This window comes from Phaseolus vulgaris, chromosome 2 (genome assembly GCF_000499845.2).
Source record: "Phaseolus vulgaris cultivar G19833 chromosome 2, P. vulgaris v2.0, whole genome shotgun sequence".
Lineage (NCBI taxonomy): Eukaryota > Viridiplantae > Streptophyta > Magnoliopsida > Fabales > Fabaceae > Phaseolus > Phaseolus vulgaris.
The window spans coordinates 47,521,578-47,540,128 of record NC_023758.2 but is presented as its reverse complement, the minus strand read 5'-3'; the positions used below and the strand labels follow the sequence as shown (position 1 = coordinate 47,540,128).

The window sequence follows — 18,551 nt, the reverse complement described above, 5'->3', positions numbered from 1 at the left end:
GTGAGAAGAAAGTGATGAGTGTGAGATGTGAGATGTGAGAGGAGAGAGAGAGAGTAAAGAGAAGAAAGGTGGGCGTGGTGGGCTCAGAGAACAGCTTGGTTTAGGGTGTCATCCCGTTGTCATTTGCCACTCCAGCCCTGCTTCTCTGGCTGCACTTCACTTTCTCTTTCATTCACCAAAATTCCAGACACAAATCTCAGCCACAACTTTACATCTACATTCACCACTTACCTTTAGTCCATGGTTATCAACAATTCATTTTTAAATTTAATTTTATATAATTGTCTCGTAAGTTTGAGTTTCCATTCACTTATATATTATGAAATGTCTTATTTTTAATCAATATGAAATCTTTAACACATTCCTTTCATATCAAAATAGTCAATTTATATGTGAAACTATACACGACAAGAAAGTCATTAAATAGAAACTAATTTTAGATATATATATATATATATTTTATAAAAGTTTTCATGTTAGATATTATTATGTAACTTGACATCTCAGTCAAGTTCACACCTCAAGCAACAATCATTTGTCATCATATAAAAACATATAATCTTGTAAACTAAAAAATTATTGATATCTAAGATAGTTCATATTATAAATAAAAAAATATAAAATAGTTTTTAAATTAGTATCTAACTATTAGCTATCAAGGTTTAGCTACTGACTACTTATGTTCTAAATTAGTTTATATTATTATATAGACTAATTTAGAATCTAAAATATTAGTAGTTCAAACTTTGGTAGTTAATTTATATACGAATTTAAAAACTATTTTATAATAGTTTATTAATAATAGAAACCACATTAGATATCAATAATTTTTTAGTTTCTAAATTAGTATTTAATTTAGTCAATATAGTGACTAATTATTTTTTATCTCTAAATTTGATTACTGTTCAATTTCAATGATTTTCTTGTAGTGATATAAGTGGTTTGTTGTTCTAACCTAATCAACCTAAAAAAAATTCGTTAAAATAAACTTTAAATGAATTTGATACCAGATTAAATATTTTAAGTTTAATTCAACCTTATATGTATTGTTTTTGTTAGCATATGAGTTTTGGTTTAGTCCATAATATTTTTGTATTTTTTTTCTTTTTAAATAATATTTTTTATGTGATGGCAAATGATTGTTATTATTTGAGATGTCAGCCTAGCTGAGATGTCAAGTTGCATAGTGATGCCTAAGATAAAAACTTTTATAAGAAAAAAATCAATCTTATGAAATTGGATTCAACTGGACTCAAATTTACACTCATTGATATAATATGAAATGTCATTATTTCTAATTGACGTGAGATCTTCAACATTTTTAGTTTAATTTTACAAAATAAAACACATTTAAAAAAATATTTAAACCGAAACAAAGTGCGGATTGAAAAAAAAAATACAAAAGTCGTGTAAAACTTGTTGTTTATTCTAAATGTTCATCCAAGTTCAATCTATAATGAAGAATAATCACGGGGTGGACTTGACTCTGATTAATAAACAAGAAAAAGAAGCATCCTAAATGATTGATCCAGCCTGTGCTGGGTTCATCTGATCTCATATCTAGCCAGATATGAAATAAATAATGTTCTCAATTCTATAAAAAAAAAGAAGTCCTTTCGTATTGTTATTTAATATTCTCTTCGTTTACCAAAAGATGGTCAAATGATCACACAATTAAAAAAAATTAAGTGTCTCTTCGTTCTCAATATCATAATTGTACAACTCTAGTTAGTTGTAATTGTCTCGATTAAACCTCATTCAAACATTACATTTGTTTTTAGTGTCTTTTCTTTTGTCTAATTTCAATTTAATATTTAACAAAATTTGTTAATTAACTGTGACATGATAAAGTTATAACTTACGTGTTTGATACATATGCCAATATTACTTAAGCATTTTTGGTTTCTCGTGTCAGAAGGACCAAATCTATAAACCAGTCATGTCAATAAATGTGTGTATAAGCTCTCACAGTATTGTTCTGTGATAAGTCATGATGTTTGATAAATGTTTGAAAAATCGAAAAAGAAAATCAAAGTCTCACATTACTAAATATAAAAAAATAGTTAACTAATCAAAACTTAAAAAATCTGATGCATAATTCATTGTCATTTTCTTAGGAGAGGCATGAATTAAATCTTAACCGATGCAAAACATATATGTAAGGAATAGTTGTAGTGATGTAATAAATGTTTGTTTATGACTGATGCTTAAATTCAAAAAAATTGGACGGAAAGCGCACACGAGTTTACTTTAAAATAATCAATAAATGTTTTTAAAAGTAATTATATTTTTTTAATAATATTGTAGAAAAATAAATTTTAATTATTATAACAATATTTTAAATAATTTATTTATTTTCTATTCCTTATTCATTTAAACAGGTGAAGCTTTTTTTTTCATTCAATCATATATATGTTTTTTATATTCAAATATTATGATAAATTCTTCCTTTAACTTTATATATATATATATATATATATATATATATTACTGCACGTTTATATATATTTTTTAATTTTAATAATATTCTTTTAAGTATAATGGAGAATGGTGTGTTTTTTTTTTCAGCTGATCGTAGTTGTTTGTGATTAGTGATGGGTGTATTTTCTTTTAGGGTTTGTTATTTTTAAAGTTATAAAATTTAGAAAAAAAATATAAAAATAAAGTATAAAATTAAAAAAAAAAATATTTTCACATTAGAGAACATTTAATAAAAAGAATTTTCTCGTCAATTAATATTGTGGCTGTTGAAAAAAAATAAAAGTATTAAAACTAGAAAGGAGATTTGAGATGCGTGAATATAATTAATGTTATTTATTTAAAAGATAAAATTATGCTTTATTTTAAAAAGTTTGAAAATTAAAACTATTTTTTATAATTAATATAACATTAAGGTGGAGAACTTGACATTAATAGTTGTACTGCCGTAATAAATGGTTTGTCTACGACTCTGCTTAAATTCAAAATATTTGGACGGAAAGTGCTCGAGTTTACTTTAAAATAAATAATCAATAAATGCTATTAAAAGTAATGATTATTTTTGAAAATAATATAGTAAAAAGTATTTTAATCAGGATAAAAATATTTTTTTATATACAATCCTCTTTTTTTTCAACTCCTTATTCCATTCCCTTAGACACGTGAAGTTTTTTTGCAAATTATATTTTTTTTAATAAGTAGAACAATATTTTAAATTATTTATTTATTTATTTTGTATTCCTTATTCCATTCATTTAAACAAGTGAAGTTTTTTTCATTCAACCATATATATGTTTTCTCTATTCAAATATTATGAATAATTTGTTTATTCCCACATTAAAAAAAAATCCTGGATTCGTCATTGAGCGCGAGAGAAATTTTTAGGTAAACAACATGTACCTATTTTACAATTTTTTTTAATCCCCTTTATAAGAGTAAATTAAATATTTCATTAAAGTTAAGAAAATCAATTAGTATAGTCAAATAATTCATATAGAAAGTTTGAATTGAAAACTATATCAGAAATACATTGGTAATTACAGTGAAAGGCATCAATAATATTTTTTAATAAAAATATTATATTATGAATTATTTAACCGGTGCGGAATTAGCATTTTGTTTTTCTTTTAATATATTTGATTCATTTACTGGTTTAACTGCTAAAAAAAATTATTAACATTAATTTACTGGTTTAGTTTTTTTATTAGATATGCAAGTGAAATTTTTATATATGTTTCATATATATTGTAACAGGGATAAAAATAACGAAAAGAACAATTACCAATTACTTTATTATAAAAAAACATGTATTATATTTGTTAGTTTCTACATGAAAAAAAAAACCTTAGGGAAAAAACAAAAAGAATAATTCGTGAATATATGGGTTGAGAATTAGGATAGGCTCAGATAGTTTATTCAAACTAAGCAAATGATTATAGGTGAAGGCTATAATTTTTAATTGGGTTTTTAGTCAATATATTAACAAAGAACATTAAATACATTTTTAAATGCTCATAACTAAATAAAATAAACTTGTGTATTAATATAAAAAATATATTTATTTTCATCACCTAATTAATTCACAGAACTAAAAGACTTTTCAACAATCATGAAGTGTTGAGAATGAAAAACCACCCCGTCAGTTACTTCAGAAAACTTGTGACTACAGATCCACTTTGACTCTATATTTACCCGAGCAGTAATATTTTTATTTTATTTTCTTGAGATCTTCATTTTCACTGAAGAATTGGATTTCAGAGAAAAATAGACTAACTTAATTATTATTATAATAAATAAATAGTTTAATATTAATTTAATATTGAAATCTCTGAGTAGTGTTTATTGAATGATTATTTAAGTAAAAGAATTGACTTGTGATTTTTGTTGGTGTGCATAACGTTTAGTCCAGGGTAACAGTATCTATGTAGATTCTTATGATGGCAGGCATTAATAAATTATAGCGTATATTATTAAGGAGAATTATTATGATGACAGAACAGAAGCAAGCATGCACCAATCCTCGTATTGTGATCGAGTCGTATTCCCGCGAAAACAGCCAAAAAAGTGAGAGGAAAAAAAAAAAGAAAAAGAGAAGATCTCCAACACAGTGTTTTAAACCTCGAAGCCGACACCCATATTTGTATTCCACAAAGGTAGAGATGTTTCTGCAGTTGTGTCTCTGAAACAACCACCACAACTATTCTCTCTTACTGTCAAACTTTCTTCTTCTTCTTCAATGGATCCTTGTCCCTTCGTGCGTCTCATCGTCGAATCTCTCGCTCTCAAACTTCCCTCTCCGACCAAACCACCTCCACTCTCCGGGGTGCACCCCTCCACCACCCCATGCTTCTGCAAAATCCGCATCAACACTTTCCCCACCCACACAGCCCTCCTCCCTCTCTCCGTCTCGCCCTCCGCCCCCGACACCACCACCTCCGCCCCAGCATTCCACCTCGACCCCGCCGCCCTCCGCCGCCTCTCCGGAAAGCCCCTCAGCCTCGTCCTCTCCGTGTACAACGGCCCAATGGGCCGCTCCTGCTGGGTGCGCGGCGCCAAGCTGTTGGGCCGCGTTCATTTCACCGTTAACCTCTCCACTGCCCTCTCTCACTCCAACACCTTCCACAACGGCTGGCTCAACCTCGCCGGGCCCCACAGTAGAAACAAATCCTCGGCCCAGCTTCACCTCATCGTCCGGTCCGAACCGGACCCCCGGTTCGTCTTTCAATTCGGCGGGGAACCGGAATGCAGTCCGGTCGTTTACCAGATTCAGGGAAACATACGACAACCCGTTTTCAGTTGCAAGTTCAGCGCCGATCGCAACTACAGATCCCGGTGAGTCACTCACTCACTCACTCACTCACTCACTCACTCTCCTCTGCGCATATTTACCTTACCTTCACTCAATCTGCTAAAGTGCGCTATCTGTTAAATTTTAATGTATATTTGATTGAGTGATATTATTCAATTATGCAGATGAAATTATAGAAGTAAATTGTTGGAGTGCAATGTGTGATTTTGGGTTTAGGTAAGGTTTATTAGGCATGTGGGGTGTTTGGTTGGGCCAAGCCTTGTTCAACTGAATTCATTTTCGTGTTCCTTTCCTTGTTGGTGGATATCATTACCTACTGTTGTTTCTTTCTTTTTCGCCTGAAAAAAACGTGAAAAGTGACAGTGCTGCTGCGATGTTTTCCTTCTCATCTGTCGTTTTCCATTGGCTGGATCGTAATTCCAATTTTCCAAACGGTCTGTCATTGACGTTACAGTTTTCACGTTCAGACACTGTTTTCCTTCACAACTTTTCTAATTTCCCATTTCTCAGAAGAATTGGTTTTTAACTTTTAACCCTTTTGGTTTAATTTTCAAATTTTATGATAATTAACTTTAGGATTACGAAAAAAGACAATCTTAAGTGAGACGACTTAGTGAAGACTAACTGCCTCCCCCTCTCGAAACATTAATATCTCATGATTTTAATCAAACTCTTAGTGCCTTTTCTTTTCTCAATTACTGGTTTTCGTGCAATTCAAGAATCCATTGCTCAAATTTATTTTGCACTTTTTTTCCTTTTCGCATATACTACCACTTCAACTTTTGGTCCTCCACCTTTTTCTTTTACCCTTCAAATGAAAAGCCCACATCCTAGACTACCACAACTAAATAATTCCGTTTAAGGGCCAATAAATCAGTAAATGGGAATTCTATAGTAACTGCTACTTCATGCCCATGTTCGGTAAAGCAGAGGAGTTAACACCATCCAATCTAGTACGAAAAGTGAAAACATATTCTACCTAGGATTCCATCTCATGTGAAAGCCACTACACAGCAGTCACAGTATCTTGTTGATTACAAGCTCATTAAAAATTACCTGTCACTGTTTCTCAATTTCGTTGTGTTTGTTATCCAATAATTATACTTACCCACTCATTTTCACTTTATTCTCTTTCAATGTCTCTCTTCCTTTAAGCTTACACTGTCTTCCCTGAGTCTACATACATTTTTAATGAGAAAAAAATAATCTTTACACGACAGATATTTTCAATATATGAAAAATAATTGATGAGTAGAAATTGGTCTCTTTGAAGAGGAGCTAAAAGAAGTTGATTTTTGTTTCCCTATTTGAAAACTCAGGTCTCTTCCATCAGATTTTTCAAGCAATGGAAATGGGTGGAGAAGATCCTCCACAGGTGACAGAGAGCGCCAGGGGAAGGAGAGAAAGGGTTGGATGATAATGATTCACGATCTCTCAGGCTCACCTGTTGCTGCAGCATCAATGGTGACACCATTTGTCCCATCTCCCGGCTCAGATCGCGTGTCCCGTTCCAACCCCGGAGCCTGGCTGATCCTCCGGCCCAACGGAGCCTCAGTGAGTAGCTGGAAGCCATGGGGTCGGCTCGAGGCGTGGCGAGAAAGAGGCCCTGTGGATGGGTTGGGGTACAAGGTTGAGCTTTTCTCTGACAGTGGACCAGCCAACAGAGTACCCATCGCTGAAGGCACAGTGAGTGTGAAAAAGGGTGGCCAGTTCTGCATTGATTACAAGGTGATGAAGGATGCAGGGTTGGGTTGGAGGTTGCCAGGGGAAGAAGGGTTTGTGATGGGTTCATCTGTGGACGGTGAAGGCAAAGTTAGCAAGCCTGTTGTGCAAGTTGGTGCACAGCATATCACGTGCATGGCTGATGCTGCACTCTTCATTGCGCTCTCTGCTGCAATCGATCTCAGCATGGATGCATGCACGCTTTTCTCACATAAACTTAGAAAGGAGCTTTGCCACCACGAACAAAATTCCCTATCATAGCCTCCCCACCCCTGAAAATCAAAGACCAATCTCTCCAAATACCAAAACCCAGAATTTGGTCTTTTTAACAGATGCTGTTTTATAGATAAAGATCAAATCTTTCACCATATACTTGAAAACCAAGACATTACTTTATCTTCCAAATATAATGAGAGCATGCATTCTGTAGAAGTGGGTTATTTTGGTATGAGCAGGTATATGTAGATTGAATCCAAAATTTCACCCCTCCTCGTGATTTTGTCTCAGGGATATATACCATGAATATTCTTTTTGCCTTCATCTGGGAGTGCTTGAAGCTTTAGATGATTTGGGTGTTAATGTTCTGAGGCCTACCTCTACAATTTGTTTCGTGTTTCTATTGAGAGTGTTGGAAAAAGATATCGCAAGCAGTTGCTGTAGTACCTTGAAGTTGGGTTTTTCTTCAGCAGCTAACATTATAGGGGTGTGATTTAACAGCTGAACACATTGTCTGGTTATTGGGTGTATAGATCTCAACGAAAGATTTGAAATGTACAAAGATATTAAATGCACATGTCTATTCATAAATATTTCAATGCAAATTTCTGTTTATGATTCCATCTCTTCTCTATCTCACATATTAAATGCTTATGATATTTTATTTAGTTATTTATCTTTAACATATTAATTTATCTTCCTTATTTCCACAAAATATAGATTGTTTGAGTTAATTTCAGGAAATATTTTTTATACTTACAAAATAATATATTATTAATAATAATAAATCTATTAGTAGTGATCTTGAAAACCCATCTACATCAAGTCTTATTCCAATAAAATAGATTGAATCTAAACTTGTGATTCATTTTAATTAAATTAAATTTAAAAAAATCTAATTTATAGAAAGGTCGACGAGAAGGAATAACTTTGGTATATTTTTAAAGAGATCTTTAATTTAGATAAATCTTTCTAAGATTCTTTTGTAAGATCGATTATAACTAACATTTTCTATAATATAGAATAAACATTTATCATATTTGAATTATATCATGAAATGTTTAAGATCACATATTTTATGATGTGTTTGTTAAAGTCTAAATTGGTGAAACAAAGATAATTACATAAAATATTTTGCATGTCTTGCCCTTAGAAGAAACAAATTTATATTTTAACATTTTATTGTGAAGAAACTTATTCAAAATAATTTCGGATCTAATAAACTTTTCTCTGACACAACTCAATTAATACTCCAACTAAAAAATACAAAAATAAAATAAAATAACAATACAAAAAATAACAAATCAATACATTTCAAAAAAGATTTCTTGATATAATTTAGTTATATTTACCTATTCTAACATATATTATAACTCCAATACAAGCTATTTTTTACAATCAAAATCACAAACTTATTAACTAATCAAAATTAATATACATTAAAAAAATAATTAAATAATAATTAAATTTAGAACAAAAATAATTAGATACTATTTTAAAAACTAAAAAATTATTGATATAAAGTGATTTTTATTATTAATAAAAATTTATAAAATAATTTCTAAATTGATATTTAAACTAGTTAACAAGATTTTAACTACTAACATTTTAAATTATAAATTAACCTCTAAAAAACTAATATAAACTATTTAACTACTAACATTTTAAATTATAAATTAACCTCTAAAAAATTAATATAAACTAATATAAAATTTAAAATAATTAGTAGCTAAAATCTTGATAACTAATAATTAAATACTAATTTAGTAATTTTTTTATAATAATATTAAATCAACTATAAATATTTTACATAAAACGATAAATCCAACCAACCATTGGAATCCAAACTCACTTCAAAATTTAATTATTTATTACTGAGCATGTAATTTAATATTATTTTAAAAATAAATTCAAACAATATTAAATCTACTTTAAGTCATCCTATCTAAGAGTTATTTTCATTTCCAAGAAGAAGAAAAAAAAGTTTACCAACCAAACGGTGATAAGAGAGTAGACAATAGAAAAACATTTTCATCTTATTAAAATTCAAATTTAAGACTACTAAATACTGAATTAAAACAATTATAAATCAGTTTATTTATGTAACCAAAGGTCACATTAGAAAACAAATTCACTCAATTCGTTCAATAACTTTTTTTGTTATATATTTGTACCGGTCGGCACTGGACGACCCCAGGGTACTCATGGTAAAATCATCACAAAACCCTGCGTCTTATACGACTCTTCGTCCTTCCATGACCTCTAGCCGGACGACCGAATGGTTTATGTCGATTAAATCTAATTTAATCCAGAACGTGGTTACACGTGTAGAAAAGAGCAGTTATGACAACCATTGACGAAGTAAAAACACGTTCTCTAGACCACTCCCCTAGTTTTCAGGAAACCACCAGGCACGACCCAAAGACCACTAAGCATGTCTCTAACCATCAACTGATTGGCCCACATGGCCAAGGCCCAGGTCAACCTACTAAAGGGACTTCTTAAAAGGGGGAAAAGGTACGTTTTCCATACTATCAGAGAATTCACACTTGAGCACCATCGCTGACTTGAGCATCGGAGTGCAATCGCAGGTACCCCCGCCGGCCGATCGAAGCACGCGAAGAGAAAGAAGACTTGAAGAATAGGACAACCAAGAGTGAAGAAGACACCTTGTATCGACGTAGATCAACATTACTCAGTCCCCAATATCCATACAGGTACAATTGGCGCCCACCGTGGGGCCCGAGTAATCATTATTCCCAGACCCAAGGATCCCAACGCTTGAAGATGGACTCAACGGCAAACAACAACAATGATATCTCCGAAGAGCATAGGACCATACTCCAAACCCTCCAGATTCAGATGCAGGAGTTACTCCAAAAAGGAGTCATCGATCAACTTCGCCAGGATGAAGAAAGGAAAAGACGAGAGGAAGAGCGTCAACAACATGCAGAGGAGATAGCACAATTGAAAGAACAGAACAAGAGATTGTTGGATAGACTTGAGCAATCTGAACGCGAAGGGCATTCACGTGCACCTTCTCCATCACCGTTCCAATCAGGAACAAGAACAATAGCCCAGGCCATACCTCACACGTCACTCGTTCAACACACCCGTCAGAGTGCAAAGCCAGTAACCCCAAACGAGGTAGCAAACCCGAAAGGCCATCCGTTCACTGATGACATCATAGCCACTCCTCTCCCTGACAAGTGGAGGGGCCTAACGATAAACCTTTATGACGGTTCCACAGACCCAGACGAACATCTGAATATATTTAGAACTCAAATGACCCTTTACACAACCGACCGAACGGTATGGTGTAAAGTCTTCCCCACCTCTCTCAGGGAAGGCCCCCTTGGATGGTTTTCGGACCTTCCACCCAATTCCATTGCAAGCTTCGACGCTTTGGAATTGAAGTTCACCACGCAATACGCCACAAGTAGACCTCATCGGACATCCTCCATGTCTCTTCTAAATGTCAAACAAGAAAGGGGAGAATCATTGAGAACATTCATGAACAGATTTAGCAAAGTGTGTATGAACATTCGTAATCTTAATCCAGAAATAGCCATGCATCATTTGGTCTCGGCCATACTACCAGGAAGGTTCACTGAAAGCCTTATCAAACGACCTCCGTGCAATATGGATGAATTAAGAACAAGAGCAACAAAGTTCATGCAGATAGAAGAACATATTGACTACCATCGAAAAACTTATGCTGAGAACACGGACAATAGCAAAGGAATTCGTCCCCCCACAATACCGACCGACCGAGAACGACATCGCCCCAATAGGGGACCCCGTTTCCACAACTACACTCCCTTGATTGTACCAAGGGGTAAGGTTCTCGACGAAGCACTGCAGATTGAATTGATTCCGACATTGAGGCCATCACAAACCCCTCCCAATGCCGACACCAGTAAACGTTGCCAATACCATCGTAACTATGGCCACACGACCGAAGGATGCCAAGCACTGAAAGATAAAATTGAAGAGCTCGTCCAGGCCGGTCATCTGCGCAAGTTCGTGAAAACCACCATCACTGCACCCAGGTCACCCCAGCGTGATCATGATCCCCGCGAACGTTCGGGACGAAGAGACGACCGGACCCGTGACAACCACTATCGTTCAAGCAGAAGAAAAAGAAGCGGAAGTCCGATCAGACGAACGAGGCCTAAAAGCGAAAGCCCTGAACGTAGAAGTCGAACTAAACAAAAAGTTCGCACAGTCATCAATACAATCGCTGGACCGGTGTCGCTCGGTCAGCCCCCTCAAGAAATTAATTACATTGCAGGCGGCTTTGCGGGTGGAGGATGCTCTAATTCGGCAAGGAAAAAACATTTGAGAGCAATTCAATCCGTTCATTCGACTCCCACACAACGCCGACCGCATATACCACCAATCACTTTCACTGACGAAGACTTCACAGCAATCGATCCATCTCAAGATGACCCCATGGTAATAACTGTGGAGATAGATAAATTTGCAATTGCAAAAGTTTTGGTAGATCAGGGTAGCTCGGTCGACATCCTATATTGGGAAACGTTTAAGAAGATGAAGATTCCAGAAGCAGAGATACAACCCTACAACGAGCAGATAGTTGGTTTCTCAGGGGAAAGAGTGGATACGAAAGGATTTATCGATCTATACACCACGTTCGGGGATGATTACCTCAGCAAGACCATCAACATACAATATCTACTCGTTAATGCCAATACATCGTACAATATTTTGCTCGGTCGACCATCTATCAACAGATTGAAAGCCATTGTCTCAACTCCTCATTTAGCTATGAAGTTCCCCTCGGTCAATGGAGACATAGCAACCGTACATATAGACCAGAAGACAGCACGAGAGTGTTATGTAGCTAGCCTGAAGGTGGAGCCGACCCGAAGGCTTTATACCACGTCAGCCGAACGGACCACAGAGCGAAGAGGTCGGTCAACAGAAAGACGCTCCAGAGGAAGAGAATCTAGAAGACACTTGGTCGCTTTAGTCGATCTAGATCCTCGACTGGATGATCCCCGAATGGAAGCAGGAGAAGATCTTCAACCCATATTCCTTCGGGACAAAGACCGGAAAACATACATGGGAACATCCCTCAAACCAGACGACCGAGAGACGATCGGTAAAACATTAACAAAGAACGCTGATCTTTTCGCCTGGACGGCTGCAGACATGCCAGGGGTAAAATCAGATGTGATTACCCATCGATTGTCTGTTTATACAGAGGCCAGGCCAATCGCTCAAAAGAAAAGGAAACTAGGTGAAGAACGGCGGAAAGCCGCACGAGAAGAAACCGACAAGCTAATTCAAGCTGGTTTTATTCAAAAGGCCCACTATACGACATGGCTAGCCAATGTAGTGATGGTAAAAAAGACGAATGGAAAATGGAGAATGTGCGTAGACTACACAGACCTTAACAAAGCGTGCCCAAAGGACTCGTATCCTCTACCTACTATCGACCGGCTGGTCGACGGTGCAGCCGGTCATCAAATCCTAAGTTTCCTTGATGCTTATTCAGGTTACAATCAAATACAAATGTACCACCGTGATCGAGAAAAAACCGCGTTTAGAACAGATTCTGATAATTTCTTCTATGAAGTCATGCCGTTCGGCCTCAAGAATGCAGGAGCCACATACCAACGACTCATGGATCACGTATTCCACGACATGATCGGTCGGAATGTAGAAGTATACGTTGACGACATCGTCGTCAAATCAGACTCTTGCGAACAACATGTTTCTGACTTAAAAGAGGTTTTTCAAGCCTTGCGTCAATACCGCATGCGTTTAAACCCGGAGAAGTGCGCGTTCGGCGTAGAAGGGGGGAAGTTCTTAGGCTTCATGCTCACACATCGGGGTATAGAGGCTAATCCAGAAAAATGCAAGGCAATCACTGAAATGCGAAGTCCCAACGGACTCAAAGAGATCCAGAGACTAGTCGGCCGTCTCACTTCGTTGTCTCGATTCGTACCTAAGCTTGCCGAACGAACGAGACCCATCATAAAACTTCTGAAGAAGACAAGTAAATTTGAATGGACAGATGAATGTGAACAAAATTTCCAACAGTTAAAAGCATTTCTGGCATCTCCACCGGTCATCCAGAAACCGAACGCACGGGAACCCATTGTGGTCTACCTCGTCGTCTCCAATGAAGCGGTGAGTTCCGCTCTGGTACAAGAAATTAAAGCGGAAGAACGACCGGTATATTTTGTAAGTCGAGTCTTACATGACGCAGAAACCCGGTACCAAATGGTCGAAAAAGTTGCCTTCGCTTTGGTCATCACCGCACGACGGATGCGGATGTATTTCCAAAATCACAAGGTCATTGTTAGGACTAACTATCCCATTATGAAGATTCTCACCAAACCTGACCTCGCCGGACGAATGATAGGTTGGGCAGTCGAACTGTCAGAATTCCACATCGAATACCAACCCAGGGGAGCCATCAAGTCCCAAGCCCTCGCCGACTTCACAGCAGAACTCACTCCCTATCTGACCGAACGGACTCCCCGATGGACACTATACGTAGATGGGTCATCTAACAGTCGTTCGTCCGGAGCAGGAGTTGTACTTGAAGGACCAGGGGAGATTGTTGTCGAACAAGCCATGAAATTTGAATTTAAAACTTCCAATAATCAAGCCGAATACGAAGCTATAATCGCAGGTTTGCATCTGGCGATTGAATTGGAGGTAACAAATATAACTTGTAAAAGCGACTCCCGTCTAGTCGTCGGACAGCTTACAGGGGAGTATGAGGTAAGAGAAACATTACTCCAACAGTATTTTCATTTCGTAAAAAATCTTCTAAACAGGTTCAAAGAAATCTCCTTCCAACACGTACGGAGGGAAAATAATATTAGGGCGGACGCTCTATCGAGATTGGCTACCCTAAAAAAGAAAGGCGCCCACCGGTCGGCCATACACGTGACCCTGGCTAAACCAAGTGTTGGTACCGAAGAATGCATGGCGACTGACACCCAACCTAACTGGATGACTCCCATAAAACAATATCTTACCGATGGTGTATGCGATCCACATTTGGAGAAAACGATGAAGTTACAAGCCGCCCGATACATACTGATTGGCGAAGATCTTTACAGGAGAGGGTATTCCCGTCCCCTCCTAAAATGCCTTGGTCCAGAACAAGTCACTTATGTAATGACCGAGTTACACGAAGGGATATGCGGAACCCATTCAGGAGCGCGGACTATGTCCGCCAAAATTCTAAGAGCAGGATACTACTGGCCGACCTTACAAGGAGACTGCACTGAATACGTTCAAAAGTGCGTGAAATGTCAAGAGTTCGGCACCCTATTGCACCAAAAACCAGAGCATTTGCACTACATCCTATCCCCTTGGCCGTTCGTGAAATGGGGAATGGATATTATCGGACCTTTCACACCCGGAAAAGGGCAATGCAAGTTCCTACTGGTGGGTATAGATTACTTTACCAAATGGATTGAGGCTGAACCACTAACAGCCATCACCGCCCGGAACGTACAAAGCTTTGTGTGGAAAAACATTGTCTGCAGGTTCGGCCTACCTCAGATCATTATCACAGACAACGGTCGACAGTTCACCGACCGTGGGCTAGCTGAATTCTATGAGAAACTTCACATCAAACATATAACGAGTTCGGTCGAACACCCTCAAACCAACGGTCAGGCGGAAGCCGCCAACAAAGTTATTCTCAATGAGTTAAAGAAGAGACTTGGCCCGTCCAAGGGAAATTGGACTGAAGAATTGGTAGAGGTTCTGTGGGCTTATCGTTGTACTCCCCAGTCAACAACTCAAGAAACACCTTATAGCCTGACGTACGGCACAGAAGCCATGATTCCGGTCGAAATCGGCGAGCCTTCACTACGCCGACAGACGTTAGACCTAGACTTAAACAAGGAAAGTCTACTAGTCGGCCTCGACCTCATCAATGAATTAAGGGACAAATGCAAGATAAGGGAAGAAGCATGCAAGATACGAGCAGCACGAAGGTACAACTCCAAAGTGAAGCCACGAAGCTATCAGAAAGGAGATCTAGTTTGGCGCATGCGCAGCGACGCCCGGAAGGACGAAGGAAAGTTTTCAAGCAATTGGGAAGGTCCGTTCCGCATCTCCGACACAGCAACAGGAGGAGCTTATTACTTAGAATATTTGTCAGGAAAATCTGCACCGAGAACGTGGAATGCCACGCATCTCAAATTCTATTACAGTTGATGAATAAACTTAGTGCACTCTTTCCTCGCTCGGTAGTTTTATCCCTAAGGAGGGTTTTCTACCGAGAAGGTTTTAACGAGGCACTTTAAATCACCAATCTTGGTCAGAAATTCAGTTAATTCACCGTTCATTCGGTCGGAATACATAACGAAAGTTATCCGAATTATAACTTAAACGTTATTCACCAATCTTGGTCAGAAATTCAATTAATTCACCGTTCATTCGGTCGGAATACATAACGAAAGTTATCCGAATTATAACTCGAACGTTATTCACCAACCTTGGTCAGAAATCGAAATTATTTATGCCTCGTTCGGCATCAGAATTATTCAGAATTATTTATGCCTCGTCCGGCATCAGAATTATCTTATTACTTTAATGTAATCAGAATTATTTATGCCTCGTCCGGCATCAGAATTATCTTATTACTTTAAGGTAATCCGAATTATTTATGCCTCGTCCGGCATCAGAATTATCTTATTACTTTCAGGTAATCCGAATTATTTATGCCTCGTCCGGCTTCCGAATTATCTTATTACTTTAAGGTAATCCGAATTATTTATGCCTCGTCCGGCATCAGAATTATATCATTACAATTATTCACCAACCTTGGTCAGAAATTCAATCAATTTATTAATTAACCGTTCATTCGGTCGAGATTATATAACTACGGCTCTCCGAATCATATACTTCTTCAAACCCGGATCTATGCTCACAACAATCTCTGCAACATAAACACGAAAGTAAGAAACAGATACGCTATTAGCCGAACGACCGCAAGAAGAAGGTGCTCACCTTTTAGTTCCGCCTACTGCTTGGACGACCCATAAAGAGCTATCAGTTCCCGCGTAGGGAGCCTACACGGTAGTTGATTCACGACCATCAAAATTTCTTGGTCGATGGGAGACAAAGATTCCCAAAGCCGATGGTCAAGAGAGGTGGGATTCTCCGTCCAATAGAATGGAAATTTTGTGCTTCCAGCGGCATTATAGAATAGATTTTGTGCACCGGACGACCCCAGGGTACTCATGGTAAAATTATCACAAAAACCCCTGCGTCTCATACGACTCTTCGTCCTTCCATGACCTCGAGCCTGGGGGGCAAGTGTACCGGTCGGCACTGGACGACCCCAGGGTACTCATGGTAAAATTATCACAAAAACCCCTGCGTCTCATACGACTCTTCGTCCTTCCATGACCTCGAGCCTGGGGGGCAAGTGTACCGGTCGGCACTGGACGACCCCAGGGTACTCATGGTAAAATCATCACAAAACCCTGCGTCTTATACGACTCTTCGTCCTTCCATGACCTCTAGCCGGACGACCGAATGGTTTATGTCGATTAAATCTAATTTAATCCAGAACGTGGTTACACGTGTAGAAAAGAGCAGTTATGACAACCATTGACGAAGTAAAAACACGTTCTCTAGACCACTCCCCTAGTTTTCAGGAAACCACCAGGCACGACCCAAAGACCACTAAGCATGTCTCTAACCATCAACTGATTGGCCCACATGGCCAAGGCCCAGGTCAACCTACTAAAGGGACTTCTGAAAAGGGGGAAAAGGTACGTTTTCCATACTATCAGAGAATTCACACTTGAGCACCATCGCTGACTTGAGCATCGGAGTGCAATCGCAGGTACCCCCGCCGGCCGACCGAAGCACGCGAAGAGAAAGAAGACTTGAAGAATAGGACAACCAAGAGTGAAGAAGACACCTTGTATCGACGTAGATCAACATTACTCAGTCCCCAATATCCATACAGGTACAATATTGAAATTATTATTTAAATTCCGTAACAGTCAATCCTTCCAAACTTAAAAAAAAATCCAATTCAACTTTTATTTATTATTTTATCAACAATAAATTAATAAAATAAAAAATTAACACTTAATGGGTATCCGTATACAAATCCAATTCAGCTTGTAATAAATATTTTCATATTTCTTTAATAACCATACAATCCATGGAATGAGGGAATGTACCATTCCATTAAGTTTAATGTCAATCCTTGGTGAGAGAAGCTTTCACTTCAATGGGAAGTTCGAAAGTATAGTTTAACCTAAAACAAACACACTTAGTGTCACCACGTTCCCTACATATTTTACACACATTAGCATGTATCAAATTACAACTATTTTTTTTATTAAAATATAGATTACAAGTAAAATGAGTTTTTATAATTATAAATTAATATCGTTTATTGTTAAATTGTTAAAGTAACATTTTATTAATTTTTTTTTACAAAGCTCACTTCCAAGGTTCTTTAAACAAAATTTTAATTATCTAATAAAAAATTACTTAAACTGTTTTTTTAACTTCAAATTAATTTTACAACATTTTTCTAAAATCATAAAAAATATTATTTTAGCGTAATTTTGGTTTAGGGTTCAGGGACAAATGCACCCCTCAATTTTTTAATTATATATATATATATATATATATATAATATTGTTGTTACTATTTAAAAATTAATAATACCTATAGTTTTTAATACATATTCTTCTTAACATTTATTTTATATTATTTGAGAATAAGAGATTAATTCTTAATATTTTTCCATCGATCAAACATATACAAGAATTATATAAGATTTTGATAATTTAAATTTTGAGACATATTAATAAGTTACTTTCAATAATTATTAATTATTGTTTCTATTAGAAATATGAGACTTAGAGAACTGTTGACTGACTTCGTTTTCCTCCTTCCTGTCGGGCAATCTGCTAGAACTTTAGCTTGCTTCTTCTCGCCTTAGCGCTACTCCTTGAGGTCTCGGTCGCTCCATCTTAGGTGAATGCCGAAAGGGTACTTGCATAAGGCACTCCAATACCCAAGTCAGCAAAGGATACTCGGCGCTCGGTTGTCAGAGTATACTCAGTAATGACGTACCTTGTTCTTGGAATGCGCGTTATTTATATTATTTTAATGGACTTACCTTATTAGACCGGATTAGTGGAGTGTATCGCACTTAGGAACGTATTACCTAGTTCTTAATAGTGGTTTAACTTTACTGACCTTGATTTGAGCGTTAATGGATTAGATGTTCGCAAGGACGTGTTGAACTCGATCAGCTCGATCATGGAGACCGAGTTATGGTATTGACCTT

At 36.8% G+C, this 18,551-nt stretch overlaps 2 protein-coding genes across 2 annotated transcripts; both read left to right on the top strand.

Annotated features, from left to right (window-relative positions):
• The first annotated feature begins 4,437 nt into the window (after positions 1–4,437).
• On the top strand, positions 4,438–7,848 carry LOC137812817 (uncharacterized). Its single transcript, XM_068615036.1, has 2 exons — positions 4,438–5,310; positions 6,607–7,848. Exons 1-2 carry the CDS (start codon positions 4,715–4,717, stop codon positions 7,268–7,270), a joined length of 1,260 nt encoding a protein of 419 aa, XP_068471137.1. The 5' UTR covers positions 4,438–4,714; the 3' UTR covers positions 7,271–7,848.
• A 1,841-nt stretch (positions 7,849–9,689) lies between these two features.
• Positions 9,690–15,442, top strand: LOC137809546 (uncharacterized). The gene is made up of 2 exons (XM_068610652.1): positions 9,690–9,742; positions 9,817–15,442. Exons 1-2 carry the CDS (start codon positions 9,690–9,692, stop codon positions 15,440–15,442), a joined length of 5,679 nt encoding a protein of 1,892 aa, XP_068466753.1.
• The last annotated feature ends 3,109 nt before the right edge of the window (positions 15,443–18,551 follow it).

Excerpts from the sequence above, each read along its gene's own strand:
- LOC137812817 (XM_068615036.1), top strand. The coding sequence starts at position 4,715 with ATGGATCCTTGTCCCTTCGTGCGTCTCATCGTCGAATCTCTCGCTCTC. Across the intron at positions 5,311-6,606 it reads GATCGCAACTACAGATCCCG|GTCTCTTCCATCAGATTTTT; the intron begins GTGAGTCACTCA and ends TTGAAAACTCAG.
- LOC137809546 (XM_068610652.1), top strand. The coding sequence starts at position 9,690 with ATGGCCAAGGCCCAGGTCAACCTACTAAAGGGACTTCTTAAAAGGGGG. Across the intron at positions 9,743-9,816 it reads CTTCTTAAAAGGGGGAAAAG|GTACCCCCGCCGGCCGATCG; the intron begins GTACGTTTTCCA and ends GTGCAATCGCAG.